The sequence below is a fragment of the Artemia franciscana genome, chromosome 8 (assembly GCF_032884065.1).
Source record: "Artemia franciscana chromosome 8, ASM3288406v1, whole genome shotgun sequence".
NCBI lineage: Eukaryota > Metazoa > Arthropoda > Branchiopoda > Anostraca > Artemiidae > Artemia > Artemia franciscana.
This window is the reverse complement of record NC_088870.1, coordinates 7,607,383-7,622,837: the sequence shown is the minus strand read 5'-3', so window position 1 is coordinate 7,622,837 and position 15,455 is coordinate 7,607,383. Positions and strand designations below refer to the sequence as shown.

The 15,455-nt window shown below is 35.3% G+C and overlaps 1 protein-coding gene across 1 annotated transcript; it reads left to right on the top strand.

Annotated features, from left to right (window-relative positions):
- Window positions 1–4,349: 4,349 nt before the first annotated feature.
- Window positions 4,350–15,336, top strand: LOC136029924 (elongation factor 1-delta). Its single transcript, XM_065708452.1, has 3 exons — window positions 4,350–4,480; window positions 13,012–13,399; window positions 14,992–15,336. The coding sequence occupies exons 1-3, from the start codon at window positions 4,443–4,445 to the stop codon at window positions 15,277–15,279; spliced, it is 714 nt and encodes a 237-aa protein (XP_065564524.1). The 5' UTR covers window positions 4,350–4,442; the 3' UTR covers window positions 15,280–15,336.
- The last annotated feature ends 119 nt before the right edge of the window (window positions 15,337–15,455 follow it).

The window sequence follows — 15,455 nt, the reverse complement described above, 5'->3', positions numbered from 1 at the left end:
ACATAGGCAGCAGTTCCTTTGATATTGCTGATACCCTGTTTTGATCACCTGGCAGCAAATCTTGTATTTTAGTTTGCAGTGCTTCTTAACAATAGACCTCTCATAGAGCTTACCAAAGCTGGAACGTTTATTTGGATAAAAAAAAAAATTTCTTCCTCTCCTAAATTCAAAACTTGAGCTCCATTTGTCCTTCTAAATTTCCCTGAAAGTTAAATTCCTTGGGCCCTTCACTTTTTTTTTGTATATTAACTAAGAATTTTCACTCTATCTTTGGAGCTGGTTCAAAGATTAAGATGGTATTTCTAGGGCCTGGATGATCATAAGGCCTTTTGATTTATCTTTACCCTCTCCTACAAGTCATGGTTCAGTGTCCACTTGCTCTCCATCCCCTCCTCTTTGCTTATTAATCTGTGAAAATTTCAACTTAAGACTGAAAGCCGTTTCCGAAATATTATAAATATGCCATTTTTATAACTTGAGAAGACATTGGATCTTGCGATTTACCTTGTTTCTTACCTCTATTTGTATTATAAGTCTCATGGTAGCTTGTTGTGCAAAAGCTTTTTAGTGGATCAGGAACAAAAATTGTTTGGCCGCTCCAACCAGTACCAAATTTGAAATTTTCTTGCCCCATCCTCCTTTTTCTTTTCCATAGCAGTACTGGGAGTTTCAATCTCATTCCTCTAGCCGTTCCTGAGATGTCTCAAATATGCATTTTTATGACCAGGATGCATATAATCTCTTTACACTGACTCCTACCTATATCTACCTCAAAATTTGAGGTCCACGTGACCACCAGAAATTCGAAAAAATTTCAACTTGGTTTTCAAACCATTGCCGAAATATAACAAATAATTTGAAAATTCATGATAATTTGGTAGTTTTTATGGCACTTGGTATTAACCAAGTGACATATAGCAGTCGCCAATTCTGTCGGTCTGTCTGTCGGTCGGTCTGTCGGTCCCGGTTTTGCTACTTTAGGCACTTCCAGGTAAGCTAGGACGATGAAATTTGGCAAGCGTATCAGGGACCGGACCAGATTAAATTAGAAATAGTCGTTTTCCCGATTTGACCATCTGGGGGGGAGTGGGGGCCCGGTTAATTCGCAAAAAATAGAAAAAATGAAGTATTTTTAACTTATCAGCGGGTATTTGGATCTTAATGAAATTTGATGTTTGGAATGATATTGTGTCTTAGAGCTCTTATTTTTAATCCCGACCGGATCTGATGACATTGGGGGGAGTTGGAGGGGGAAAACCTAAAGTCCCGGTTTTGCTACTTTAGGCACTTCCAGGTAAGCTAGGACGATGAAATTTGGCAAGCGTATCAGGGACCGGACCAGATTAAATTAGAAATAGTCGTTTTCCCGATTTGACCATCTGGGGGGGGGGGAGAAGGGGCCGGTTAATTCGGAAAAATTGAAAAAATGAAGTATTTTTAACTTATGAGCGGGTGATTGGATCTTAATGAAATTTGATGTTTGGAATGATATTGTGTCTCAGAGCTCTTATTTTAAATCCCGACTGGGTCTGATGACATTGGGGGGAGTTGGAGGGGGGAAACCTAAAATCTTGGAAAATACTTAGAGTAGAGGGATCGGGATGAAACTTGATGGGAAAAATAAGCGCAAGTCCCAGATACATGATTGACATAATCGGAACTTATTTGCTCTCTTTGGGGTAGTTGGGAGGGGGGGAGTAAGTCTTAAAAATTAGAAAAATGAGGTATTTTCAACTTACGAACGGGTGATCGGATCTCAATGAAATTTGATGTTTAGAAGGATATCGTGTCTTAGAGCTCTTATTTTAAATCCCGACCGGATCTGGTGATGGGGGCGGGGAGTTGGGAGGGGGAAACCTAAAACTTGGAAAACACTTAGAGTGGAGGGATCGGGATGAAACATGGTGGGAAAAATAAACACAAGTCCTAGATAGATGATTGACATAAACGGAACGGATCCGCTCTCTTTTGGGTAGTTGGGGGGGGGGGGGTAATTCTGAAAAATTAGAAAAAATGAGGTATTTTTAACTTACGAATGGGTGATTGGATCTCCATGAAATTTGATTTTTAGAAGGATATCGTGGCTCAAAGCTCTTATTTTAAATCCTGACCGGATCTGGTGACATTGGGGGAAGTTTGGGGTGGGGAGACCTAAAATGATGGGAAACCCTTAGATTGGAAGGATTGGTATGAAACTTGGTTGGAAAAATAAGCAAAAGTCTTGCATACGTAATTTACATAATTGGAACGGATCCGCTCAATTGCGGGGGGGGGGGGGGGGGGTAATTCTGAAAAATAAGAAAAATAACGTATTTTTAACTTACGAAGGAGTGATCGGATCTTCATGAAACTTCATATTTAGAAGGACCTCGTAACTCTGATATCTTATTTTAAATCTCAACCGGATCAAACGTAATTGGGGGGGGGGCAGTTGGGGGGACCGGAAATCTTAGAAAATACTTAAAGCGGTGAGATCAGGATGAAACTGGATGGGAAGAATAGAAACCTGTCTAAGATACGTGACTGACATAACTGGACCGGATCTGCTCTCTTTGGTGGAATTGGGAGGGGGGAGGTAATTTTGAAAATTGAGGTATTTGTAACTTACGAAAGGGTGACCAGATCTTAATGAAATTTGATATTTAGAAGGATCTTGTGCTATAAAGTTTAACTTTAGGTTCTGACCTTCTCACAAGTGCCAAATGAGCTCTTGGCTCTTGGCTCTTTCGACCTCGTCCAAATGAGCTCTTGGCTCTTCCGACCTCGTACCATATGAGCTCTCGGCTCTTCCGACCTCGTCACAAGTGCCATATGAGCTCTTAGCTCTTGTTTATTTACTCAGGTACGCGTAGTGGTTTCAGAATTACCCTTGGAGAACTTCAAAGAGTTCTTAGCTGATTAGACAACTTAGGTCTAGCCTGGCCAATTTTATATTAAAACCAACCTTTCAATGACGGTAATTTAGATAAATTACGGTCATTGGTATGGGGCTGCGGGTTTGATTTGGACCCCGGAGGCATATTCCTTTGACCTTGCAACGTTTCCGAGTAAAATGACTACATCAAATTTGTAGCTAATATAAAGGAGGCTATCGAGGGAGAAGGGCATGGGAGATAGGTTTTATTGTCCTCCAAACACTTTAAGTCCTTCAAAAAGGCCCTAGTACTTTCAAATTTTCAATTTGATAAGCGCACTCTGAAATTTCAATAACTGATTTTCCATATGAATAGGCCAAGAGAAAAAAAAGATGCTAGGCCCTTTTTGAAAGCGACGAACTGGGAGCAGCCCCACAATGCCTGATGGTCAAGATCCTGAAAAACTGACGATATTATTAGCATTATATCTCATATTTGCAGATGTGAACTAAAATCTTACAGTCAAATTTGGTCAGCGTCATATTAGGAAATGAAAGAAGAACAAGAGACAAATAGAATCATATCTGACTTTTAAAGGCTACGTAATCCTATGACAAGGAAGAATAAACATTTTAAAAAAGATATCAAGCCTCCAAACAAGCATAAAATGCAATACAAATCTGTAAAGTACAATAGAAACCCGCAGTTATTTCTTGAATGCGAAATTTACATACAAAAATGCAAATATGATTTTTACCCTGCAGTTTATTTTATTACTTCCACATTCACAATTTGTCAATGATTATCCCTAGCAATGCTTCTAATACTAAATGACTCTCTTAACTGTTAGTACCAATTTTCAATTAGCTTTCAGAAACACAATAACTAGCAAAACAGTTGTTGATACTTTTTTTTTGGAAAGATGGAAACAGGCCTTTATTTCACAAAGTTTATAGGGAATAGATATAATGTTGACATTTTATTTATTGATTTCTTGTTATTGAACTCACTATGCAGATTAAGAAAAGAAAATCGGACATTTTTTTCAGGTTAGTTTCAAATTTAACATTGTGATACACTTCACCACTGAACTAACCAAGTCTCAGCTTTTAATCAGTTAACTTATTGGTTATAACGCTTCCTAGTACTCTTGATTAAAAAGAAAACATCATAGTTTTTTTAAAACAAATACTATTAGCTTATCTTTCATTTTGAACCTGACACTTCTTTCAACATGAATGTCAACGTTTTCCAATTATTCGTGTTTGTGTCAACAGAGAAAAAATGACGAGAGAAAAGAGATGGTAATTTATGTCACTAAAAGTTACGCTTACGCCGACTGACAATGATTTGAACACTACTTTTTAGAAAGCTATGAATAATAACCCCAAGTTCTCTGTTCTCTCATGGTAAATGAAAGGAACACGGTAGTCATCTGGCCCACGAAATAACTTTCGCGCTATCTTTTTCAGCAATTTTGAAATTAGGCTTTGAAATGTTTCAAAGTTTAACTTCACAACAGCAGCGATATTCTTGCCGACGTGGTTGTGAATTAATTTTAGTAGAATAGGCTTATTTCTAATCAAAATGAGAGGAGATAACTTCTTGTACCAGGAGAAATTCTAGTAAGATGTCTGTTTCATATAAGGCTTCCATGCTAGTTATTATTCAATAGATTTTTTGGGCATTTTCATTCACTTTCTACTAGGGTGATACTCGGTAAGCTAGTCTAGTTGTCCTCTTTAGCAACTAAATCATTGTAAAATCTTTATCGCACCATTTAAATATTGGGTTGTTGCATCTTTTGATGTGCTTAAATCTTTTTAAGGTAAAATTCCAGTCCATTGACTTCTTGCTATCTTGGAAAGTTGTTGAGCTAGTGAATTGAAACTTTCAGGGATTTGTCTACCAGGGTAAAGTATATCTTGGGAAGTTATTTTGAGGTCCATAACTATACCCCTTCCCCCTTCTCTATATAATGTAGCTTTTTGTGCATTACAGCTTATATTTTGATCAAATATGATCCTATATTACTATTAAAAGTGTAAATCCTTGCTTACCTTAGAAAAATTCAACTTTTCACTGTTTTTTAAGCTATTATATTCCATAATTAGTTCACCAGCGTTGAAAAACAATTTTTACCTTTTATAGTATAGTTTAAAATAGAATGTAGGCATATAAACAAACCCCATGTATGAAACATCTTATCTTTAAATGACTATACACAGGGGTAATAGAGGTAAGACATTGAACTTTCAAAGGGATTTCTCACTCAAAATTATGATTAGTTGCTACAGTAAGGTACAGCTTATGTTATTTGTATCAATAACATCTATTTTGTAAATCATAACAGTGTAGAGAAAGTCCATTTCTTTAAGAAGGCTCAATAATAATTCTTAGAAACCTGAACAGAGGCAAAACAGAAATTTAGTGAGAAAAATAAGCACAAGTCCTAAATACATGATTGACACAACCATAATAGATACACTCTCTTTGGGGTAGTTTGGGGGGGGGGGTAATTTGGAATAATTAGAGATGTATTTGCAACTTACAAATGGGTGATGAGATCTTAATGAAGTTTGATATTTAGAAGGATCTTGTGCTTCAGAGCTTTTATTTTAAATCCCAACTAGATCTAGTGACATTGAGAGGAGTTGGATGGGGAAACCAGAAATCTTAGAAGACATGAAAATTGAGGAATCTTTATCTTGCAAATGGGTGGTCAGCTCTTAATGAAACTTGATATATAGAAAGATCTTATGTCTGGCTTATTTTGGTTTATTTTGCTAATTTTGAATATATATTTATAAAACTATGGTATAAATTAAATATAAAAAACAAGTGTTTTTAACTGAAAGTAAGGAGCAACATTAAAACTTAAAATGGACAGAAATTACTCCATATATGAAAGGGCCTTTTCCTCCTCAACACCCCACTCTTTATGCTAAAGTTTTTTACTGTTTTAAAAAGAAAAGTTAACAGAAAGAGTCAAACTTTAGCATAAAAAGCATGGCATTGAGGAGGGAAAACCTTTTTCATATATGGAGTACTTTCTGTATAAGCATCTCAGACATAAGATCTTTCTATATATCAAGTTTCACTAAGATTCACCCACCCATTTGTAAGATAAAGATACTTCAATTTTCATGTCTTCCAAGATTTCCAGTTTCCCCATCTCAATGTAACTGGATCTGGTTGGGATTTAAAATAAGAGCTCTGAAGCACAAGGTCCTTCTAAATATCAAACTTCATTAAGATCTCATCACCCATTTGTAAGTTACAAATACATCTTTTTTTTCAAATTACCCTCCCCCCAAACTCTCCCAAAGAGAGCATGTCTGTTAAGGCTATGTCAATCACATATTTAGGACTTGTGCTTATTTTTCCCTCTAAATTTCTGTTTTGCCTCTCTTCAGGTTTCTAAGAATCATTACTGTGCCATCTTGAAGAAATTGACTTTCTCTATGCTGTTATGATTTACAAAATAGATGTTATTGACACACATATAACATAAGCCATACCCAATTTTAGCAGCTAATCATAATTTTGAGTGAGAAATCCCTTAAAAGTTCAATGTCTTACCTCTATGACCCCTGTGTAAAGCCATTTAAAGATAATACATTTCAAATATGGGGTTTGTTTAAATGCTTACATTCCATTTTGAACTATACCATAAAAGGTAATAATTGTTTTTCAATGCTTGTGAACTAATTATGGAATATAGTAGCTTAAAAAACAGTGAAAAGTTGAATTTTTCTTAGGTAAGCAAGGATTTACATTTTTAATAGTAATATAGGATCAAATTTGACTAAAATATAAGCTGTAATGCACAAAAAGCTAAATTATATAGAGGAGGGGGGAAGGGGTATAGTTAGGGACCTCAAAATAACTTCCTGGGATATACCATTTGTGCCTGTAGACACAGATGGAAAGTTGTGGCACCATCTTTAAAGTCACTACAAGAGTTGGTAAAACTGCTGCATTGAACAACCAAGTTCTAAATTTTTGTAAATGACATGTCAATAATCTTGTGGTCTTCATTGATTTATTGAGCAAAGGATTTTAGTGGCATCAGAAAAATTGTGGCACGCCACAATTTTACTGGCATACTTTTTTTCATCAAGTGACCAAAAACATTGGGGGAGGGACCCCCCCCCCCATACGTGACAGCTCTGCCTGGTGGTGCAAACCCCAAATTCTAAAAGAATTGTATGTTGAACTGTTGGGGCAGCTAGGTCTACTGTTTCAGAAATCTCTTAATGAAAAGTGTATCCTGCAAGATTGGTGCACAGCACATATAACCCCCCTACACAAGGATGTTAGCAAAGAGTACCCAACTATTTTTGGGCCCATGAGCATAACCTCTGCAGCCAGGAAGCTTCTAGAAAGAATTGTAAACATTGCAAACTTTAAACACTTAAAAACCAATAAACTATCATCATCATCTCAATATGGCTTTAAGTCTGGTTGGTCAATTAAACATACCTAATTGATACTTACAATTATGTCACTGACGTTCTGGACCACTGGCTCCCTGTTGACATTATACTACTGGATTTGGCAAAGCTATTTGACAAACTCTGCCACAAAAGACTTCAAATCAAGCTCCAAACTATTGGGGTGAATGAGGATGTGGTAGAATGGGTGAATCAGGTCCTAACAGATAGTTAAAATATTTGAAAGTGATGGAAGGATGTTCTTCTCTGAGGTGGCTGCTGCAAGAAGAGTGTGCACCAGAACACAGTATTGGGTCCAACTTTATTCAATATATATGTAAATAATGTGCCAACAATCCTTAATAGCAAAGTAAGCCTCTATGCTGATGACTCAAAACTTATTAGTTGTGCAGACACAGCAGAAAATATCTAGCCAACACAACTGGACTTTGATGCATTCACTCACTGGACTAATATTTGGAAGTTTGATTCAATGCAGCAAAATACAAGACTCTACCTGCACACTCAGTACCAAATGAATTGTTGTGATGGGTCTTGCTAAGCTATTTCCAGTAGCCATGGAGACAGACATCTTGTTGTCCTGGTAAATGATAAGTTGAATTTCCATTTTCATGCACAAGCAACTATTGCAAAGGCCAAACAAACATGTAGATTAATCAAAAGAATGTTCACTAGTGGATTTCCAAATGTTATTCCTAAGCTGTATAAGTCTAGTTTCACCAAGGCTAGAATTTGGAATGTGTGTTGCATGCCCAATCAACAAGACAAAGCAGCAATGGAATCAATCCAGAGGAGGGCAACAAAATGTATTAAAGGCCTCTGTGATGTCCCATATTCATCCTGTCTCTGCAAGCTCAGAATATTATGTCTAAGATACAGATACAAATGAGGCAATGTGATAACAGCATACAAGCTTTACTAAAATAGTGACATTATATGTACAAAAATCAAAATCTTGGTTGGTAAATGCAGCAGTTTTACCAATTCATGCTGTGATCTTACATGTTGTATTAGAAATGGACATTATGCTAATTATTCCCAAATAATTTGGTGAAAATGACCAGCCAGTCAGTAAAATCTCTTGCCCCCCCTCCCCCCAAACATTTTGGGTGGTTACAACACTGCCATCAGATCCCACTGATTTATTTGGGTTCAATTTTTTTTTAATGTGTCTCTACATAAACCCTGTTGACAGTTATTGTAGGCATAGGGGTTGTGATGGTATAGGTAGGGGGTTTGGAAGAGGGGTAATATCAGGTAAAGTTAATACAGATGTAAACTGCCTATTCATAACATTAGCAATTTCCTCTGGGTTTTCTACTACACAGTCATTGACTTTTAGTTGTGTAGCCAAGTTTATGGCCTGAAACATAATTCCAAGAGTTTTTCAGATTCAAATTGCTTATTGTTGCTATAGCCTCCTCATGCTGTTCAGTTAGCTTCCTGGATAGGTTTCTAGGTTTCTGACTTAATTTTGTGCCTTGGTATATTTTGTGTAGTTATTGTTAATATGTTCTACTTATACAGTCTCCAAAACTTTCTTTTTATTTCTCTCTCTCCTTATGTCTTTGGTCATGAATTAGGGTGTTTTAAGTTTTCAAGTCAATCTTACTATAGTATTTTTCTCTGAGACCTCTAGCAGTATTTTCTTTGTCATGTTCCATGATTTATGAACATCATTCTCAGTGATAAAGGACCAATCACACCCTGTCAACTTTTAACTCATTAGATAGTAATCTCTATAAACATGTTTGTAAAAACCGATTTATCAGGGTACAGTCCAAGGGAGCTTTGTATAGGAGTGTGATTGTTTGCACCAAAGTGTGGTAGTGGGGCTATATTTAATTGTGCTTCATGATTGCTTATTATTACAAGTTCCAATAATGATGGTGGCTGGCCATCTTGGCTAGTTACAACACTGCTGTCAGATTCTACTGATTGATTTGGGTTCAATTTTTAATATGTGTCTACATCAACCCTATTGACAGTTATTGATGGTATAGGGCTTGTGATGGTATAGGGCTTGTGATGGTATAGGTAGGGGGTTGGAAGAGGGGTATTAACAGGTAAAGTAAATATAGATGTAAACTGCCTATTTACAGCATTTGCAATTTCCTTTGGGTTGTCTACTACACAGTCATTGACTTCTGGTTGTGTAGCCAAGTGTCTGCCAGGTTTATGGGCTGAGGCTCAATTCCAAAACTGTTTCAGATTAAAATTGCTTGTTGTTGCTAGAGCCTCCTTGTGCTGTTCAATTAGCTTCTTGGATAGGTTTCTGACTTGATTTTCTGTCTTGGTATATTTTTTGTAGTTGTTGTTATTATGTATATTCTCCTTATACAGTCTACAAAACTTTCTTTTTATTTCTTGCTCACTATCAGTATTTTCTTTATCATGTTTCATGATTTGTGAACATCATTCTCAGTCATAAAGGAGCAATCACACCCTGCCAACTCTTACCTCATTAGACAGTATTTTCTATGCACATATTTTGTTAAAAATTATTTTTCAGGATACAGTCAAAGGGAGATTTGTATAGTAGTGTCACTGCTTGCACCAAAGGGCAGTAGTGGGGCTACATTTAATTATGCTTCATGATTGATTACTGTTACAAGGTCCAATAATGATGGTGGCTGGCCATCCTGGCACCTAGTTGGAAAGTTTACAGCTTGGTAAATTAATTTTTTAGCTAGGCACTCAAGAAACAGTTCAACTAAATTCTTTCCAGAGTAATCGCAGCCATCAGTCCATTGAATGGAAGGTAGGTTAAATTCCCCAATTAAGAGAAGAAGGTTTCCTATCAGTGCAACTTTTCTATCAATTGATTTTACAACTTCACAGAGGGACTTCTCTAAATTTGGGGAACTTGGACTTCTGTAAGTTGCACCAATATGAATTGGTTCATCAGGGAGGTTCAGCAATATCCACACTTGTTCTAAATAAGACTCAGAATCAATATCAATATTTCCTACCTGGAAAGTTTCCAGGATGTATAGGACAATTCCCCTTCCTTCCTGCTTTGATAGATTGCTAACAATTTTGTATCCTGGTATCTGTATCTTTTATTCTGTCAGAGGAATAGTAGTCCTTTTGGGTTTCACTTCATAGTGCCTGATGCAACAACATACTCAATTTCTTGAAACTTAGGAGTTAGACAGTCATTATTGCTGAAGATAATGCTAAGGCAACTAATGTTCTCACAGCTTCTGCTATCAGAGTGGGTTGATGATCTTTTCAACTTGATGACTCAATGGTTTGTTCTCATTTAGCACTGTAAAAATTGTTGTCCAGCTCCCTGCTAGCAAAAGTGTCATTTACGTATTTGACTGCCCATTTAAAGTTCCATCTGAGTTGGAGGGGCAGGAGATAGAAATTTTTGATACTATTTGCCACCCTGAATCACAATATCTGTGTCTCCATTTGCTTGTCGAGCATGGATCTATTCATACAGTTTGGCTCTTGAACTGGCGAAAAGAATGATATATTCTCATTTCTCATTATATTCTCATTTCATTCTTTTCGCCAGTCCTGGTTGAACTTCGCTGAAGTAAGGATGCTAGGGCTATTTCTAAAAAATGTTTTAATAAGTGTTTTATCTATTCAGTTTTAATCCTCACAATTTGATGTAAGTTCTTTTATATATATATATATATATATATATATATATATATATATATATATATATATATATATATATATATATATATATATATATATATATATATATATATATATTATATGAAAGGGGTTGGCCCCTCCTCAATGCCTCGCTCTTTACGCTTAAGTTTTTTATTGTTTTATAAAGTAGAGTTGTAAGAAAGAGTCAAACTTTAGCGTAAAGAGCGGGGCGTTGAGGAGGGGACAACCCCTTTCATATACGGAACAATTTCTGTTTGTTCTGAGTTTTAATATTGCTCCTTACTTTCAGTTAGAAAACATTTTTTTAATTTAATTTCATGTTCAAACCCATTATATATTAGTGTTTTAGTCTGCTTTTCCAGGACTTATGGTGTAAATCCATAATTCCATTAATTTTGTCCACAATTTCAACCATTTTATAGTGTCTCCTATTTTTAACTGGAATTTCAACATATTATACCTAACTTTAAAAAACTTCTTCACATTGTCTTCTTCTATGGTCTGCATTGTACAGGTACAAATCTCCTGATTTGATGCCTTTGGCTGGAATTGCAATGTGTGCTTGGGGACAAATCATCTGGCATTTCTCTTGTCTTTTCCCCAAATTTCTCCTGGTTCCTCATTTAGAGCTGGGTCAATTCTGGTTGAGCTTGCAGAGTCACACTATTGAACCCTCTACAAACCAAATAACTAGCAACAAGAGTGTCTTAAAAAAAAAGAAGTCAAACTTGAATTAAACCAATTAGAATCTATACAATTCGTGTTAAACATTTCGTTAAGAAATAAGTTAGAATATTGTTGTTAAAGTATTTTTTCAAAAAGGGTATAAGAGTAATGTGACTTAGATTGCTATTCTAGTTGGAATTCTGTATCTATTAATGCTTTAGAGTGTACTGTTTTATGCAATAGATGTCTTAATTGTAACAGTTTTACTGTTAATACTTTATGGGATTGTAGTATCCTATCCAATTATGCAGTTTGGGACTTGGTATAAGCTTTGATACTTGGTTAAAGTTCGGAAAACACACATCTTAGGCATTAAAAGCTGCAAATTCCACACTATCTGCCTTTGCTCATGTAGTTCAATTTTGAAAAATTGACCCTTCTGAGAGCTTGGGTTATCTCATCTTTGTATATGTAATTTCTGTTTAGAGTTTATAAATAGATCCAACAATCCGAAGGTGTTTTCCAGGGAGGGCGGCTATGGGGAGAATTTTCAATGGGGATAGAAGTTTATGGGGGTGATCTTTCCAGGGAAAATTTTGTACCAGGGGAGAATTTGCCAGAATTCCTATCTTAAATGTGCCTTATTTGTTTGACAATCCCATTTTACTTGTAGAGATGCTAGGGACAGGGGGGGGGGGGAATATTTGTGTCTGCTATCTTCCTTTTTTGTGATTATTTAGATGGGATCTTATTTATTTCTTTGTTTGTTTTTTTTTGCAAGAAGCTCTAAATGTTCTTAAGTGATGATAGCTGTCTTTTGCCCTTTGGTTCTGAGGACCTGAAGGTAGATAGGCAAGGTAAAAAAAGACAGTTATAGACTCAACCTGTAGGCTCAAACAACAAAACTGTAGGCTAATGCAAGGTTTTAGGGTTGTCAGCAAAATTTGCTAAATCCTTGTTCTTTAACATATTTTGTCTAAAAACCTCTGGTCAAAGATATGTTGTCAAATAAAAAGATAAATGTTTTTGTTGTTTTTTACAGATAATAATTTTCATAATAATATAATATCTTCCATCTTTAATTATATGCATCGTTTTTCCTGTTGCCTTTGGATTAAACTAAATCCAATTATTTAGTGTATTTTTTACCATTGGTAAATATCATACAACAGTATTTTTCCTGAAAAAGAAACTTTAAATTTTTAAAGAGAACTGAAAAAGAGAACTTTAAATTTTTACTAAATTTTGGGGAAGAATCACTAGCTTTGGGACATCAGATGAGTACCGCCTGAAAATGCAGACCCTGTAGGTGTACTGTTTTTCAATATGCCTCATAAATAGTTACTTTACAAAGCTGTCATTTCTCTCTTATAAAAATGTGTTTTTGGTTTCAGCTATGAAGATGCTGAAAGGACTTTTCAAGAACATTTGGCTGGCACATATAAACCCAAACCTACAGCTGTAACTGAAACACTGTCAGGTGTCTTGCCTTCAAATACATTGAAGCAACTTGAATCTGCTGTTGCTCTTAGCAATAAAGTTGAAGCTTTAAGCAGCGAAAACAAGGAGCTGAAAAAATGTATTGATGGGCTACAAGGTCTTTTACTTGGTCTCCGCCAAAGAATTGAAACCCTGGAAGGAAAGACAACAGGTGCTAAACTAGCAGCACCACCTCAAAAGGAAGAAGAAGATGATGATGTAGATTTATTTGGGTCTGATGAAGAAAGTGAAGAGGCTGAGAAAGTTAAGGCTGAAAGAATTGCTGCTTATCAGGCAAAAAAGGTTAGTCATTAAATTAAAGTTTTAAGTATTTCAGGTTTAATAGTAAATGCTTGACAGGACAAGATAATTTATTAAACACTACAACTTTCCGTTATTAATTTTAAAGAAATGAAATATATACAGGTAAAACTTGTGAAAAAGTGTCTAAAAAAATGAATAAGACAGTGAAAAATTAAACTATGTGTTCATTAAAAATTTTACCCAACATAATATATTTTCATTCTAATTCTGACTGGGCAAAATCTAAATTTGGAGTAAATTTTAAAACAAGGACCCCAATTGTTTTTATCTTTTACCTATAATTTAACTTCCAGGTGCTTATTAGTTCAATATTTATAATTATTTTTATAATTATAAAAAAATTAAAAATAACAAAAATAAAATTAAAAAAATAAATTAATTATAATTAAAAAAAAATATTAAATATTTATTTTTATTTGTGTAGAACATCAGTTGCTGCAGTAGTGTTTGCAGTAGCTTTGTAGAGCTTACTGCACTGGGTATTAGCAAGTAAACAATAAAAATAACAATCAAATGAGTTCAGAAACAGACTAAACAAAATTAGTATGTATTTGTGGGAATTAAAATAGGAACATAGCCATTATATAAGACTGAAGTTGGGGTAAGCTTCCCTCAGGAAAAGCTGATAAGCCGCAATGGGGAAACAATTAACCATTGAACTTTAACAGTTTAACAAAGATACAATTATTTATTCTGATTAAATTAATTTTTTAATTGTTTTTTTCAACTGAAAGTAAGGTGCAACATTAAAATTTTTATAAAAGCAGAAATTCTTCTGTATTATGTTGGTGCAAAAAGTCTAACTTTAGCATTAAGAGCAAGGGATGAGGAAGGGGCCATCAGAGTAATTTTTCCTTGTTTTATTGTTGCTCCATATTTTCACGTAAACAACTTCGTTTTTGTTTTGTTTAATGTCATATCGTTTTTCAAATTTTGCTGGGAATTCTTAGTTGTCCTGCAACCTTTTGGTCACTCGAAAAGCTTTATATAACTTTTGATTTGCGTTTGAATTTGCCCTCTATCGTTCCTTTATGACCCATTGGTTTGATGCAATCACACCAGGGGAAAAACATTCCTATGATTTTTCTTCTGGTCAAAAGTAAAAATTCCGCGTTTTTGTAGATATGGGCTTAAAACTTTATTGTAGGGTTCTCTGATATGCTGAATCTGGTGGTGTGATTTTTCATTAAGGTCAATTTGGCTTTTTAAAGGTGTTTCTCCCGTTTTGCTGAAATTATGCAAAATTTTTCAGGCTCATAGTTTCTGATAAGCAACATTAAACTTAATTAATTTCATATAGTCGGAATCAGTATAAAAACCAAATCTTTTGAAATGTTAGTTGCTATCAAAATTCGTTTTCTTAGTTTTGATTTTGATTGGACCGGGTTGCCTCTACTTACAGTTTTTTGCTAGGAAGTGCTTGATAGTCTGGCATTTCAACTTGACTTGATAGTCAATGGCCAATTCTGGGCCAGACTTTGAATTTGGTACTAAACCACGATTCTTTTTAATGGATTCTATATTTGCTCCACGCTTTTGTATTTTTAAGAAATAACTTGTTGTATTTTCAGTCACATAAGCCAACAGTCATTGCCAAATCATCTATACTTCTTGATATTAAGCCCTGGGATGATGAAACCGATATGGGAGCCATGGAGAGGGAGGTGCGCTCCATTGCCATGGATGGTCTCATTTGGGGAGCTTCCAAATTGGTACCTGTAGCCTTTGGTGTGAAGAAACTACAAATTAGCTGTGTTGTCGAGGATGATAAAGTTTCTGTTGATGAACTTGTTGAGAAGATCGAAGCGTTTGAGGATTATGTACAGAGTGTTGATATTGCAGCCTTCAATAAGATCTAAACTGATGCATTCCTTTCGTGTGCCTTAATTTGATAAATAAAGGTGAAAATGGCTTTAGTTGTTTATTTCTTCCAAATAGTCTACTTTTTGCAGTTATTGTGTTCTCCAAGGTGAAGAATAAAAGAGCTCAGTAGACGTTTTTGAGCTAGAGTTTGTCAAGGATGATACTCTTAATT